Raw genomic sequence first — 13983 nt, 5'->3', positions numbered from 1 at the left:
TTTGGCTAGCAACTTCACATCCTCAGAATGAATGACCCGCTCGTTTGGCTAGCAACTTCACAACTTCAGAATGAATGACCCGCTCGTTTGGCTAGCAACTTCACAACCTCAGAATGAATGACCCGCTCATTTGGCTAGCAACTTCACAACCTCAGAATGAATGACCCGCTCATTTGGCTAGCAACTTCACAACCTCAGAATGAATGACCCGCTCATTTGGCTAGCAACTTCACAACCTCAGAACTAAGGACTGGCTTTTACCCTGACTATTTTGTATGGCGGAAGGATGACATAAAACGAATTTAGTCAATATAATAACGTTTTTTAAAACATGCAGATAATCTTTTTTAATATGTTGGGAATGATCTAGAGTAACATCCTCATAAGGGCAGTCTCCCCAGCCCTTGGCTTCGCCTCTGTTCTAAAAACAGCCCGTAGCCAGGAGTTATTCACACATTCATTCTGCTTAAAATATTGGTTCATTTGTTCATATTGGTTCAGGTGGAGGAGTTGAGGATTCGTGAGTCGAAGGAGTCTGAGCGGTCCTCGTAGTCCTACTCTGGGATGTAGAGGGTCTGTTTAGCGCTGGGGTTGGGGGAGATGGGTGCAGGGGGACAGTCCTCTAGCTGGGAGAGACGATGCACCTTCTGGGGGCGGGAGGAGGAGAGGAGTGGGGAGGAGGAGGAGGAGAGGAGAGGGGAGGAGGAGGAGAGGAGAGGAGAGGAGGAGGAGGACGAGAGGAGTGGGGAGGAGGAGGAGGAGAGGAGGGTGGAGGAGGAGGAGGAGAGGAGGGTGGAGGAGGAGGAGGAGAGGAGGGTGGAGGAGGAGGAGAGGAGTGGGGAGGAGGAGGAGGAGAGGAGTGGGGAGGAGGAGAGGAGTGGGGAGGAGGAGGAGGAGAGGAGTGGGGAGGAGGAGAGGAGTGGGGAGGAGGAGGAGGAGAGGAGTGGGGAGGAGGAGGAGGAGAGGAGGGTGGAGGAGGAGGAGGAGAGGAGAGGGGAGGAGGAGGAGAGGAGTGGGGAGGAGGAGGAGGAGAGGAGAGGGGAGGAGGAGGAGAGGAGAGGAGAGGAGGAGGAGGAGGAGAGGAGTGGGGAGGAGGAGGAGAGGAGAGGAGAGGAGAGAAGCGGAGAGCGTTGGAAGACCCCAGCGGAGGAAAAAGGAGAGACGTACTGAGCTGACGGTAGCTGGTAATGCTGCTGCAGCATCATAGTGTTCCATAGGGTCAAGTCATTGCAGAAGGGTCCGGTCCGGCCACCACGTGTCAGAGAGTTCCTCAGCCTCAGAGGGTAGTGGGGTGGATGGGGGAATGACCCTGGCTGCAGGGTCAGGGGGCTGGACGACGAGTCAGACGAGAAGCACAGGGACTCAGGCACCCTGAAAGCAGAGTCCACAGACCACTTGGCAGAGGTGGCCAGAGGGTGGTAAGACCCCAGGGAGTGGTCCAGGAGATGGCTGATGGAGGGCAGGACCAGGGTGTTGGGGTGGAGGCCCTGACTGTGTGGGTGACCCCCCCTGGCCTCCTGGGCCTGGCTGGACAGCAGCACCTCGATGGCCCCCACCAGGTCCCCTCCACACCCCTGCAGTATCAATTCCAGCACCGGGGGCTTATGGGAAGGGAAGATCTTCTTCAGCACCTCCAGGGGTGGCCGGTTGGCTCGCAGGTTGAAGGGAAGGGAGACAGACCCAGACAGGCCCTCAATCACTAGGCTGTGGTCCCCTGGCAGCCCCCCTGCCCCAACCCCGGGGTAGCCCTTAGTGGGGCTGTCTGCCTTGGGCTCTGGAGAGGTGCTGCAGGTCTTAGGGAGGGCCAGGGGAAGAGGGAAGCTGTAGCGGCCCTCATTGGTCTGGGATGGAGTGCTAGGGTCCTGGTCCTTCTCACTGCCGCTACCATTACCGTTCTGGTCCCCCGACGCATCCTCACTCAGCACTACAGAGAACACAGAAACACATCCTCACTCAGCACTACAGAGAACACAGAAACACATCCTCACTCAGCACTACAGAGAACACAGAAACACATCCTCACTCAGCACTACAGAGAACACAGAAACACATCCTCACTCAGGACTACAGAGAACACAGAAACACATCCTCACTCAGGACTACAGAGAACACAGAAACACATCCTCAGCACTACAGAGAACACAGAAACACATCCTCAGCACTACAGAGAACACAGAAACACATCCTCAGCACTACAGCGAACACAGAAACACATCCTCAGGACTACAGAGAACACAGAAACACATCCTCAGCACTACAGAGAACACAGAAACAAACACATTCTCAGATCTACACAGAAACATCCTCACTCAGACAGCTACTCAGACAACACAGAAAGAACACTGCATAGGACATCCTATAAAAAAATAATTTGACTTGCTACATAGTCATATTAACTTGGGACCAGCGACATACAACAACCGGGAGTTCTGATTGGTTCAATGGGAAAACAGGCATCTATATTATCCAGAGCTGGAGAAAAGCTAATTTTACATTTTAGTCATTTTAGCAGACGCTCTTATCCAGAGCGACTTACAGTAGTGAATGCATACATTTCATACATTTTTCTTTTTTTTTGTACTGGCCCCCCGTGGGAATCGAACTCACAACCCTGGCGTTGCAAACACCATGCTCTACCAACTGAGCCACACAGAAGACCACAGTTTAGTAGAGAATACACAGAGGTCTAGAAGAGACTACACAGAGGCCTAGTAGAGACTACACAGAGGTCTAGTAGAGACTACACAGCAAGATAGAGGTCTAGTAGAGACTACACAGCAACATAGAGGTCTAGTAGAGGCCTAGTAGAGGCTACACAGCAACATAGAGGTCTAGTAGAGGCTACATATTAGCATCGAGATCTAGTAGAGGCTACACAGCAACATAGAGGTCTAGTAGAGAACTACACAGCAACATAGAGGTCTAGTAGAGGCCTAGTAGAGGCTACACAGCAACATAGAGGTCTAGTAGAGGCTACATATTAGCATCGAGATCTAGTAGAGGCTACACAGCAACATAGAGGTCTATTAGAGGCTACACAGCAACATAGAGGTCTAGTAGAGGCTACACAGCAACATAGAGGTCTAGTAGAGGCGACACAGCAACATAGAGATCTAGTAGAGACTACACAGCAAAATAGAGATCTAGTAGAGACTACACAGCAACATAGAGGTCTAGTAGAGGCTACACAGCAACATAGAGGTCTAGTAGAGGCTACACAGCAACATAGAGATCTAGTAGAGACTACACAGCAACATAGAGATCTAGTAGAGACTACACAGCAACATAGAGGTCTAGTAGAGCCTACACAGCAACATAGAGGTCTAGTAGAGACTACACAGCAACATAGAGGTCTAGTAGAGGCTACACAGCAACATAGAGGTCTAGTAGAGGCTACACAGAAACATAGAGATCTAGTAGAGACTACACAGCAACATAGAGATCTAGTAGAGACTACACAGCAACATAGAGGTCTAGTAGAGACTACACAGCAACATAGAGCTCTAGTAGAGACTACACAGTAACATAGAGGTCTAGTAGAGACTACACAGAAACATAGAGGTCTAGTAGAGGCTACACAGCAACATAGAGGTCTAGTAGAGGCAACACAGCAACATAGAGGTCTAGTAGAGGTCTAGTAGAGTCTACACAGCAACATAGAGGTCTAGTAGAGGTCTAGTAGAGGCTACACAGCAACATAGAGGTCTAGTAGAGACTACACAGCAACATAGAGGTCTAGTAGAGACTACACAGCAACATAGAGGTCTAGTAGAGGCTACACAGCAACATATAGGTCTAGTAGAGGCTACACAGCAACATAGAGGTCTAGGAGAAGCTACACAGCAACATAGAGGTGTAGTAGAGACTACACAGCAACATAGAGGTCTAGTAGAGGTCTAGTAGAGACTACACAGCAAGATAGAGGTCTAGTAGAGCCTACACAGCAACATAGAGGTCTAGTAGAGGCTACACAGCAACATAGAGATCTAGTAGAGGCTACACAGCAACATAGAGATCTAGTAGAGACTACATAGCAACATAGAGATCTAGTAGAGACTACACTGCAACATAGAGGTCTAGTAGAGACTACACAGCAACATAGAGGTCTAGTAGAGGCTACACAGCAACATAGAGGTCTAGTAGAGGCTACACAGCAACATAGAGGTCTAGTAGAGACTACACAGCAACATAGAGGTCTAGTTGAGGTCTAGTAGAGTCTACAGAGCAACATAGAGGTCGAGTAGAGGTCTAGTAGAGGCTACACAGCAACATAGAGGTCTAGTAGAGACTACACAGCAACATAGAGGTCTAGTAGAGACTACACAGCAACATAGAGGTCTAGTAGAGGCTACACAGCAACATATAGGTCTAGTAGAGGCTACACAGCATCATAGAGGTCTAGTAGAAGCTACACAGCAACATAGAGGTGTAGTAGAGACTACACAGCAACATAGAGGTCTAGTAGAGTTCTAGTAGAGGCTACACAGCAACATAGAGGTCTAGTAGAGGCTACACAGCAACATAGAGGTCTAATAGAGACTAAACAGCAACATAGAGGTCTAGTAGAGGCTACACAGCAACATAGAGGTCTAGTAGAGTCTACACAGCAACATAGAGATCTAGTAGAGACTACACAGCAAAATAGAGATCTAGTAGAGACTACACAGCAACATAGAGGTCTAGTAGAGCCTACACAGCAACATAGAGGTCTAGCAGAGGCTACACAGCAACATAGAGGTCTAGTAGAGGCTACACAGCAACATAGAGGTCTAGTAGAGGCTACACAGCAACATAGAGGTCTAGTAGAGACTAAACAGCAACATAGAGGTCTAGTAGAGACTACACAGCAACATAGAGGTCTAGTAGAGGCCTAGTAGAGGCTACACAGCAACATAGAGGTCTAGTAGACGCTACATATTAGCATCGAGTTCTAGTAGAGGCTACACAGCAACATAGAGGTCTAGTAGAGGCTACACAGCAACATAGAGGTCTAGTAGAGACTACACAGCAACATAGAGGTCTAGTAGAGGCTACACAGCAACATAGAGGTCTAGTAGAGCCTACACAGCAACATAGAGATCTAGTAGAGGCTACACAGCAACATAGAGGTCTAGTAGAGGCTACACAGCAACATATAGGTCTAGTAGAGGCTATACAGCATCATAGAGGTCTAGTAGAAGCTACACAGCAACATAGAGGTGTAGTAGAGACTACACAGCAACATAGAGGTCTAGTAGAGTTCTAGTAGAGGCTACACAGCAACATAGAGGTCTAGTAGAGGCTACACAGCAACATAGAGGTCTAGTAGAGACTAAACAGCAACATAGAGGTCTAGTAGAGGCTACACAGCAACATAGACGTCTAGTAGAGACTACACAGCAACATAGAGGTCTAGTAGAGCCTACACAGCAACATAGAGGTCTAGCAGAGGCTACACAGCAACATAGAGGTCTAGTAGATACTACACAGCAACATAGAGGTCTAGTAGAGGCTACACAGCAACATAGAGGTCTAGTAGAAACTACACAGCAACATAGAGGCCTAGTAGAGACTACACAGCAACATAGAGGTCTAGTAGAGGCCTAGTAGAGGCTACACAGCAACATAGAGGTCTAGTAGAGGCTACATATTAGCATTGAGTTCTAGTAGAGGCTACACAGCAACATAGAGGTCTAGTAGAGACTACACAGCAACATTGAGGTCTAGTAGAGGTCTAGTAGAGTCTACACAGCAACATAGAGGTCTAGTAGAGGTCTAGTAGAGGCTACACAGCAACATAGAGGTCTAGTAGAGCCTACATATTAGCATCGAGTTCTAGTAGAGGCTACACAGCAACATAGAGGTCTAGTAGAGGCTACACAGCAACATAGAGGTCTAGTAGAGGCTACACAGCAACATAGAGATCTAGTAGAGACTACACAGCAACATAGAGATCTAGTAGAGACTACACAGCAACATAGAGGTCTAGTAGAGACTACACAGCAACATAGAGCTCTAGTAGAGACTACACAGTAACATAGAGGTCTAGTAGAGACTACACAGCAACATAGAGGTCTAGTAGAGGCTACACAGCAACATAGAGGTCTAGTAGAGACTACACAGCAACATAGAGGTCTAGTAGAGGTCTAGTAGAGTCTACACAGCAACATAGAGGTCTAGTAGAGGTCTAGTAGAGGCTACACAGCAACATAGAGGTCTAGTAGAGACTACACAGCAACATAGAGGTCTAGTAGAGACTACACAGCAACATAGAGGTCTAGTAGAGGCTACACAGCAACATATAGGTCTAGTAGAGGCTACACAGCAACATAGAGGTCTAGGAGAAGCTACACAGCAACATAGAGGTGTAGTAGAGACTACACATCAACATAGAGGTCTAGTAGAGGTCTAGTAGAGACTACACAGCAACATAGAGGTCTAGTAGAGCCTACACAGCAACATAGAGGTCTAGTAGAGGCTACACAGCAACATAGAGATCTAGTAGAGGCTACACAGCAACATAGAGATCTAGTAGAGTCTACATAGCAACATAGAGATCTAGTAGAGACTACACTGCAACATAGAGGTCTAGTAGAGACTACACAGCAACATAGAGGTCTAGTAGAGGCTACACAGAAACATAGAGGTCTAGTAGAGGCTACACAGCAACATAGAGGTCTAGTAGAGACTACACAGCAACATAGAGGTCTAGTAGAGGTCTGGTAGAGTCTACACAGCAACATAGAGGTCGAGTAGAGGTCTAGTAGAGGCTACACAGCAACATAGAGATCTAGTAGAGACTACACAGCAACATAGAGGTCTAGTAGAGACTACACAGCAACATAGAGGTCTAGTAGAGGCTACACAGCAACATATAGGTCTAGTAGAGGCTACACAGCATCATAGAGGTCTAGTAGAAGCTACACAGCAAAATAGAGGTGTAGTAGAGACTACACAGCAACATAGAGGTCTAGTAGAGTTCTAGTAGAGGCTACACAGCAACATAGAGGTCTAGTAGAGGCTACACAGCAACATAGAGGTCTAATAGAGACTAAACAGCAACATAGAGGTCTAGTAGAGGCTACACAGCAACATAGAGGTCTAGTAGAGTCTACACAGCAACATAGAGATCTAGTAGAGACTACACAGCAAAATAGAGATCTAGTAGAGACTACACAGCAACATAGAGGTCTAGTAGAGCCCACACAGCAACATAGAGGTCTAGCAGAGGCTACACAGCAACATAGAGGTCTAGTAGAGACTACACAGCAACATAGAGGTCTAGTAGAGGCTACACAGCAACATAGAGGTCTAGTAGAGACTACACAGCAACATAGAGGTCTAGTAGAGACTACAGAGCAACATAGAGGTCTAGTAGAGGCCTAGTAGAGGCTACACAGCAACATAGAGGTCTAGTAGAGGCTACATATTAGCATCGAGTTCTAGTAGAGGCTACACAGCAACATAGAGGTCTAGTAGAGGCTACACAGCAACATTGAGGTCTAGTAGAGGTCTAGTAGAGTCTACACAGCAACATAGAGGTCTAGTAGAGGTCTAGTAGAGGCTACACAGCAACATAGAGGTCTAGTAGAGACTACATATTAGCATCGAGTTCTAGTAGAGGCTACACAGCAACATAGAGGTCTAGTAGAGGCTGCACAGCAACATAGAGGTCTAGTAGAGGCTACACAGCAACATAGAGGTCTAGTAGAGTCTACACAGCAACATAGAGATCTAGTAGAGACTACACAGCAAAATAGAGATCTAGTAGAGACTACACAGCAGAATAGAGGTCTAGTAGAGACTACACAGCAACATAGAGGTCTAGTAGAGGCTACACAGCAACATAGAGGTCTAGTAGAGACTACACAGCAACATAGAGGTCTAGTAGAGACTACACAGCAACATAGAGGTCTAGTAGAGGCTACACAGCAACATAGAAGTCTAGTAGAGACTACACAGCAACATAGAGGTCTAGTAGAGGCTACACAGCAACATAGAGGTCTAGTAGAGTTCTAGTAGAGGCTACACAGCAACATAGAGGTCTAGTAGAGGCTAAACAGCAACATAGAGGTCTAGTAGAGACTAAACAGCAACATAGAGGTCTAGTAGAGGCTACACAGCAACATAGACGTCTAGTAGAGACTACACAGCAACATAGAGGTCTAGTAGAGCCTACACAGCAACATAGAGGTCTAGCAGAGGCTACACAGCAACATAGAGGTCTAGTAGGTACTACACAGCAACATAGAGGTCTAGTAGAGGCTACACAGCAACATAGAGGTCTAGTAGAAACTACACAGCAACATAGAGGTCTAGTAGAGACTACACAGCAACATAGAGGTCTAGTAGAGGCCTAGTAGAGGCTACACAGCAACATAGAGGTCTAGTAGAGGCTTCATATTAGCATTGAGTTCTAGTAGAGGCTACACAGCAACATAGAGGTCTAGTAGAGACTACACAACAACATTGAGGTCTAGTAGAGGTCTAGTAGAGTCTACACAGCAACATAGAGGTCTAGTAGAGGTCTAGTAGAGGCTACACAGCAACATAGAGGTCTAGTAGAGGCTACACAGCAACATAGAGGTCTAGTAGAGGCTACACAGCAACATAGAGGTCTAGTAGAGTCTACACAGCAACATAGAGATCTAGTAGAGACTACACAGCAAAATAGAGATCTAGTAGAGACTACACAGCAACATAGAGGTCTAGTAGAGACTACACAGCAACATAGAGGTCTAGTAGAGACTAAACAGCAACATAGACGTCTAGTAGAGGCTACACAGCAACATAGAGGTCTAGTAGAGACTACACAGCAACATAGAGGTCTAGTAGAGACTACACAGCAACATAGAGGTCTAGTAGAGGCTACACAGCAACATAGAGGTCTAGTAGAGCCTACACAGCAACATAGAGGTCTAGTAGAGGCTACACAGCAACATAGAGGTCTAGTAGAGGCTACACAGCAACATAGAGGTCTAGTAGAGACTACACTGCAACATAGAGGTCTAGTAGAGGACTAGTAGGGGCTACAGAGCAACATAGAGGTCTAGTAGAGGCTACATATTAGCATCGAGATCTAGTAGAGTCTACACAGCAACATAGAGGTCAATTAGAGCCTACACAGCAACATAGAGGTCTAGTAGAGGCTACACAGCAACATAGAGGTCTAGTAGAGGCTACACAGCAACATAGAGATCTAGTAGAGACTACACAGCAAAATAGAGATCTAGTAGAGACTATACAGCAACATAGAGGTCTAGTAGAGGCTACATTGCAACATAGAGGTCTACTAGAGGCTACACAGCAACATAGAGATCTAGTAAAGACTACACAGCAACATAGAGATCTAGTAGAGACTACACAGCAACATAGAGGTCTAGTAGAGACTACACAGCAACATAGAGGTCTAGTAGAGCCTACACAGCAACATAGAGGTCTAGTAGAGACTACACAGCAACATAGAGGTCTAGTAGAGACTACACAGCAACATAGAGGTCTAGTAGAGGCTACACAGCAACATAGAGGTCTAGTAGAGGTCAAGTAGAGTCTACACAGCAACATAGAGGTCTAGTAGAGGTCTAGTAGAGGCTACACAGCAACATAGAGGTCTAGTAGAGACTACACAGCAACATAGAGGTCTAGTAGAGACTACACAGCAACATAGAGGTCTAGTAGAGGCTACACAGCAACATATAGGTCTAGTAGAGGCTACACAGCATCATAGAGGTCTAGTAGAAGCTACACAGCAACATAGAGGTGTAGTAGAGGCTACACAGCAACATAGAGGTCTAGTAGAGGTCTAGTAGAGACTACACAGCAACATAGAGCTCTAGTAGATACTACACAGTAACATAGAGGTCTAGTAGAGACTAGACAGCAACATAGAGGTCTAGTAGAGGCTACACAGCAACATAGAGGTCTAGTAGAGACTACACAGCAACATAGAGGTCTAGTAGAGGTCTAGTAGAGTCTACACAGCAACATAGAGGTCTAGTAGAGGTCTAGTAGAGGCTACACAGCAACATAGAGGTCTAGTAGAGACTACACAGCAACATAGAGGTCTAGTAGAGACTACACAGCAACATAGAGGTCTAGTAGAGGCTACACAGCAACATATAGGTCTAGTAGAGGCTACACAGCAACATAGAGGTCTAGGAGAAGCTACACAGCAACATAGAGGTGTAGTAGAGACTACACAGCAACATAGAGGTCTAGTAGAGGTCTAGTAGAGACTACACAGCAACATAGAGGTCTAGTAGAGCCTACACAGCAACATAGAGGTCTAGTAGAGGCTACACAGCAACATAGAGATCTAGTAGAGGCTACACAGCAACATAGAGATCTAGTAGAGACTACATAACAACATAGAGATCTAGTAGAGACTACACTGCAACATAGAGGTCTAGTAGAGCCTACACAGCAACATAGAGGTCTAGTAGAGGCTACACAGCAACATAGAGGTCTAGTAGAGGCTACACAGCAACATAGAGGTCTAGTAGAGACTACACAGCAACATAGAGGTCTAGTAGAGGTCAATTAGAGTCTACACAGCAACATAAAGGTCTAGTAGAGGCTACACAGCAACATAGAGGTCTAGTAGAGACTACACAGCAACATAGAGGTCTAGTAGAGACTACACAGCAACATAGAGGTCTAGTAGAGGCCTAGTAGAGGCTACACAGCAACATAGAGGTCTAGTAGAGGCTACATATTAGCATCGAGTTCTAGTAGAGGCTACACAGCAACATAGAGGTCTAGTAGAGACTACACAGCAACATTGAGGTCTAGTAGAGGTCTAGTAGAGTCTACACAGCAACATAGAGGTCTAGTAGAGGTCTAGTAGAGACTACATATTAGCATCGAGTTCTAGTAGAGGCTACACAGCAACATAGAGGTCTAGTAGAGGCTACACAGCAACATAGAGGTCTAGTAGAGGCTACACAGCAACATAGAGGTCTAGTAGCGTCTACACAGCAACATAGAGATCTAGTAGAGACTACACTCTGCAAAATAGAGATCTAGTAGAGACTACACAGCAAAATAGAGGTCTAGTAGAGACTACACAGCAACATAGAGGTCTAGTAGAGGCTACACAGCAACATAGAGGTCTAGTAGAGACTACACAGCAACATAGAGGTCTAGTAGAGACTACACAGCAACATAGAGGTCTAGTAGAGGCTACACAGCAACATAGAGGTCTAGTAGAGCCTACACAGCAACATAGAGGTCTAGTAGAGGCTACACAGCAACATAGAGGTCTAGTAGAGGCTACACAGCAACATATAGGTCTAGTAGAGGCTATACAGCATCATAGAGGTCTAGTAGAAGCTACACAGCAACATAGAGGTGTAGTAGAGACTACACAGCAACATAGAGGTCTAGTAGAGTTCTAGTAGAGGCTACACAGCAACATAGAGGTCTAGTAGAGGCTACACAGCAACATAGAGGTCTAGTAGAGACTAAACAGCAACATAGAGATCTAGTAGAGGCTAGACAGCAACATAGACGTCTAGTAGAGACTACACAGCAACATAGAGGTCTAGTAGAGCCTACACAGCAACATAGAGGTCTAGCAGAGGCTACACAGCAACATAGAGGTCTAGTAGATACTACACAGCAACATAGAGGTCTAGTGGAGGCTACACAGCAACATAGAGGTCTAGTAGAGACTACACAGCAACATAGAGGTCTAGTAGAGACTACACAGCAACATAGAGGTCTAGTAGAGGCCTAGTAGAGGCTACACAGCAACATAGAGGTCTAGTAGAGGCTACATATTAGCATTGAGTTCTAGTAGAGGCTACACAGCAACATAGAGGTCTAGTAGAGACTACACAGCAACATTGAGGTCTAGTAGAGGTCTAGTAGAGTCTACACAGCAACATAGAGGTCTAGTAGAGGTCTAGTAGAGGCTACACAGCAACATAGAGGTCTAGTAGAGCCTACATATTAGCATCAAGTTCTAGTAGAGGCTACACAGCAACATAGAGGTCTAGTAGAGGCTACACAGCAACATAGAGGTCTCGTAGAGGCTACACAGCAACATAGAGGTCTAATAGAGTCTACACAGCAACATAGAGATCTAGTAGAGACTACACAGCAAAATAGAGATCTAGTAGAGACTACACAGCAACATAGAGGTCTAGTAGAGACTACACAGCAACATAGAGGTCTAGTAGAGACTAAACAGCAACATAGACGTCTAGTAGAGGCTACACAGCAACATAGAGGTCTAGTAGAGACTACACAGCAACATAGAGGTCTAGTAGAGTCTACACAGCAACATAGAGGTCTAGTAGAGGCTACACAGCAACATAGAGGTCTAGTAGAGCCTACACAGCAACATAGAGGTCTAGTAGAGGCTACACAGCAACATAGAGGTCTAGTAGAGACTACACAGCAACATAGAGGTCTAGTAGAGGCCTAGTAGGGGCTACAGAGCAACATAGAGGTCTAGTAGAGGCTACATATTAGCATCGAGATCTAGTAGAGTCTACACAGCAACATAGAGGTCAATTAGAGACTACACAGCAACATAGAGGTCTAGTAGAGGCTACACAGCAACATAGAGGTCTAGTAGAGGCTACACAGCAACATAGAGGTCTAGTAGAGTCTACACAGCAACATAGAGATCTAGTAGAGACTACACAGCAAAATAGAGATCTAGTAGAGACTACACAGCAACATAGAGGTCTAGTAGAGACTACACAGCAACATAGAGGTCTAGTAGAGACTAAACAGCAACATAGACGTCTAGTAGAGGCTACACAGCAACATAGAGGTCTAGTAGAGACTACACAGCAACATAGAGGTCTAGTAGAGACTACACAGCAACATAGAGGTCTAGTAGAGGCTACACAGCAACATAGAGGTCTAGTAGAGCCTACACAGCAACATAGAGGTCTAGTAGAGGCTACACAGCAACATAGAGGTCTAGTAGAGGCTACACAGCAACATAGAGGTCTAGTAGAGACTACACAGCAACATAGAGGTCTAGTAGAGGCCTAGTAGGGGCTACAGAGCAACATAGAGGTCTAGTAGAGGCTACATATTAGCATCGAGATCTAGTAGAGTCTACACAGCAACATAGAGGTCAATTAGAGACTACACAGCAACATAGAGGTCTAGTAGAGGCTACACAGCAACATAGAGGTCTAGTAGAGGCTACACAGCAACATAGAGATCTAGTAGAGACTACACAGCAAAATAGAGATCTAGTAGAGAATACACAGCAACATAGAGGTCTAGTAGAGGCTACATTGCAACATAGAGGTCTAGTAGAGGCTACACAGCAACATAGAGATCTAGTAAAGACTACACAGCAACATAGACATCTAGTAGAGACTACACAGCAACATAGAGGTCTAGTAGAGACTACACAGCAACATAGAGGTCTAGTAGAGCCTACACAGCAACATAGAGGTCTAGTAGAGGCTACACAGCAACATAGAGGTCTAGTAGAGGCTACACAGCAACATAGAGGTCTAGTAGAGGTCAAGTAGAGTCTACACAGCAACATAGAGGTCTAGTAGAGGTCTAGTAGAGGCTACACAGCAACATAGAGGTCTAGTAGAGACTACACAGCAACATAGAGGTCTAGTAGAGACTACACAGCAACATAGAGGTCTAGTAGAGGCTACACAGCAACATATAGGTCTAGTAGAGGCTACACAGCATCATAGAGGTCTAGTAGAAGCTACACAGCAACATAGAGGTGTAGTAGAGGCTACACAGCAACATAGAGGTCTAGTAGAGGTCTAGTAGAGGCTACACAGCAACATAGAGGTCTAGTAGAGACTACATATTAGCATCGAGTTCTAGTAGAGGCTACACAGCAACATAGAGTTCTAGTAGAGGCTACACAGCAACATAGAGTTCTAGTAGAGGCTACACAGCAACATAGAGGTCTAGTAGAGTCTACACAGCAACATAGAGATCTAGTAGAGACTACACAGCAAAATAGAGATCTAGTAGAGACTACACAGCAAAATAGAGGTCTAG

The 13983-nt window shown here is 45.8% G+C and overlaps 1 protein-coding gene across 1 annotated transcript in view; it reads right to left on the bottom strand.

Moving 5' to 3' along the window:
* Nucleotides 1–554: 554 nt before the first annotated feature.
* LOC106586000 (doublesex- and mab-3-related transcription factor 3) overlaps nt 555–13983 on the bottom strand; it is a 71596-nt gene continuing 58167 nt past the window's right edge. The window contains exons 2-5 of the mRNA XM_045706836.1: nt 2197–2223; nt 2094–2099; nt 1140–1924; nt 555–647 (exon numbers count right to left, since the gene is read on the bottom strand). Coding sequence (XP_045562792.1) covers nt 555–647; nt 1140–1924; nt 2094–2099; nt 2197–2223 — 911 coding nt within the window. The remainder of the gene's footprint in view (nt 648–1139; nt 1925–2093; nt 2100–2196; nt 2224–13983) is intronic.

Source organism: Salmo salar, chromosome ssa24 (assembly GCF_905237065.1).
Source record: "Salmo salar chromosome ssa24, Ssal_v3.1, whole genome shotgun sequence".
NCBI lineage: Eukaryota > Metazoa > Chordata > Actinopteri > Salmoniformes > Salmonidae > Salmo > Salmo salar.
Note: the sequence above shows the minus strand (reverse complement) of the source record. Positions and strands in the feature narration are given on the sequence as shown.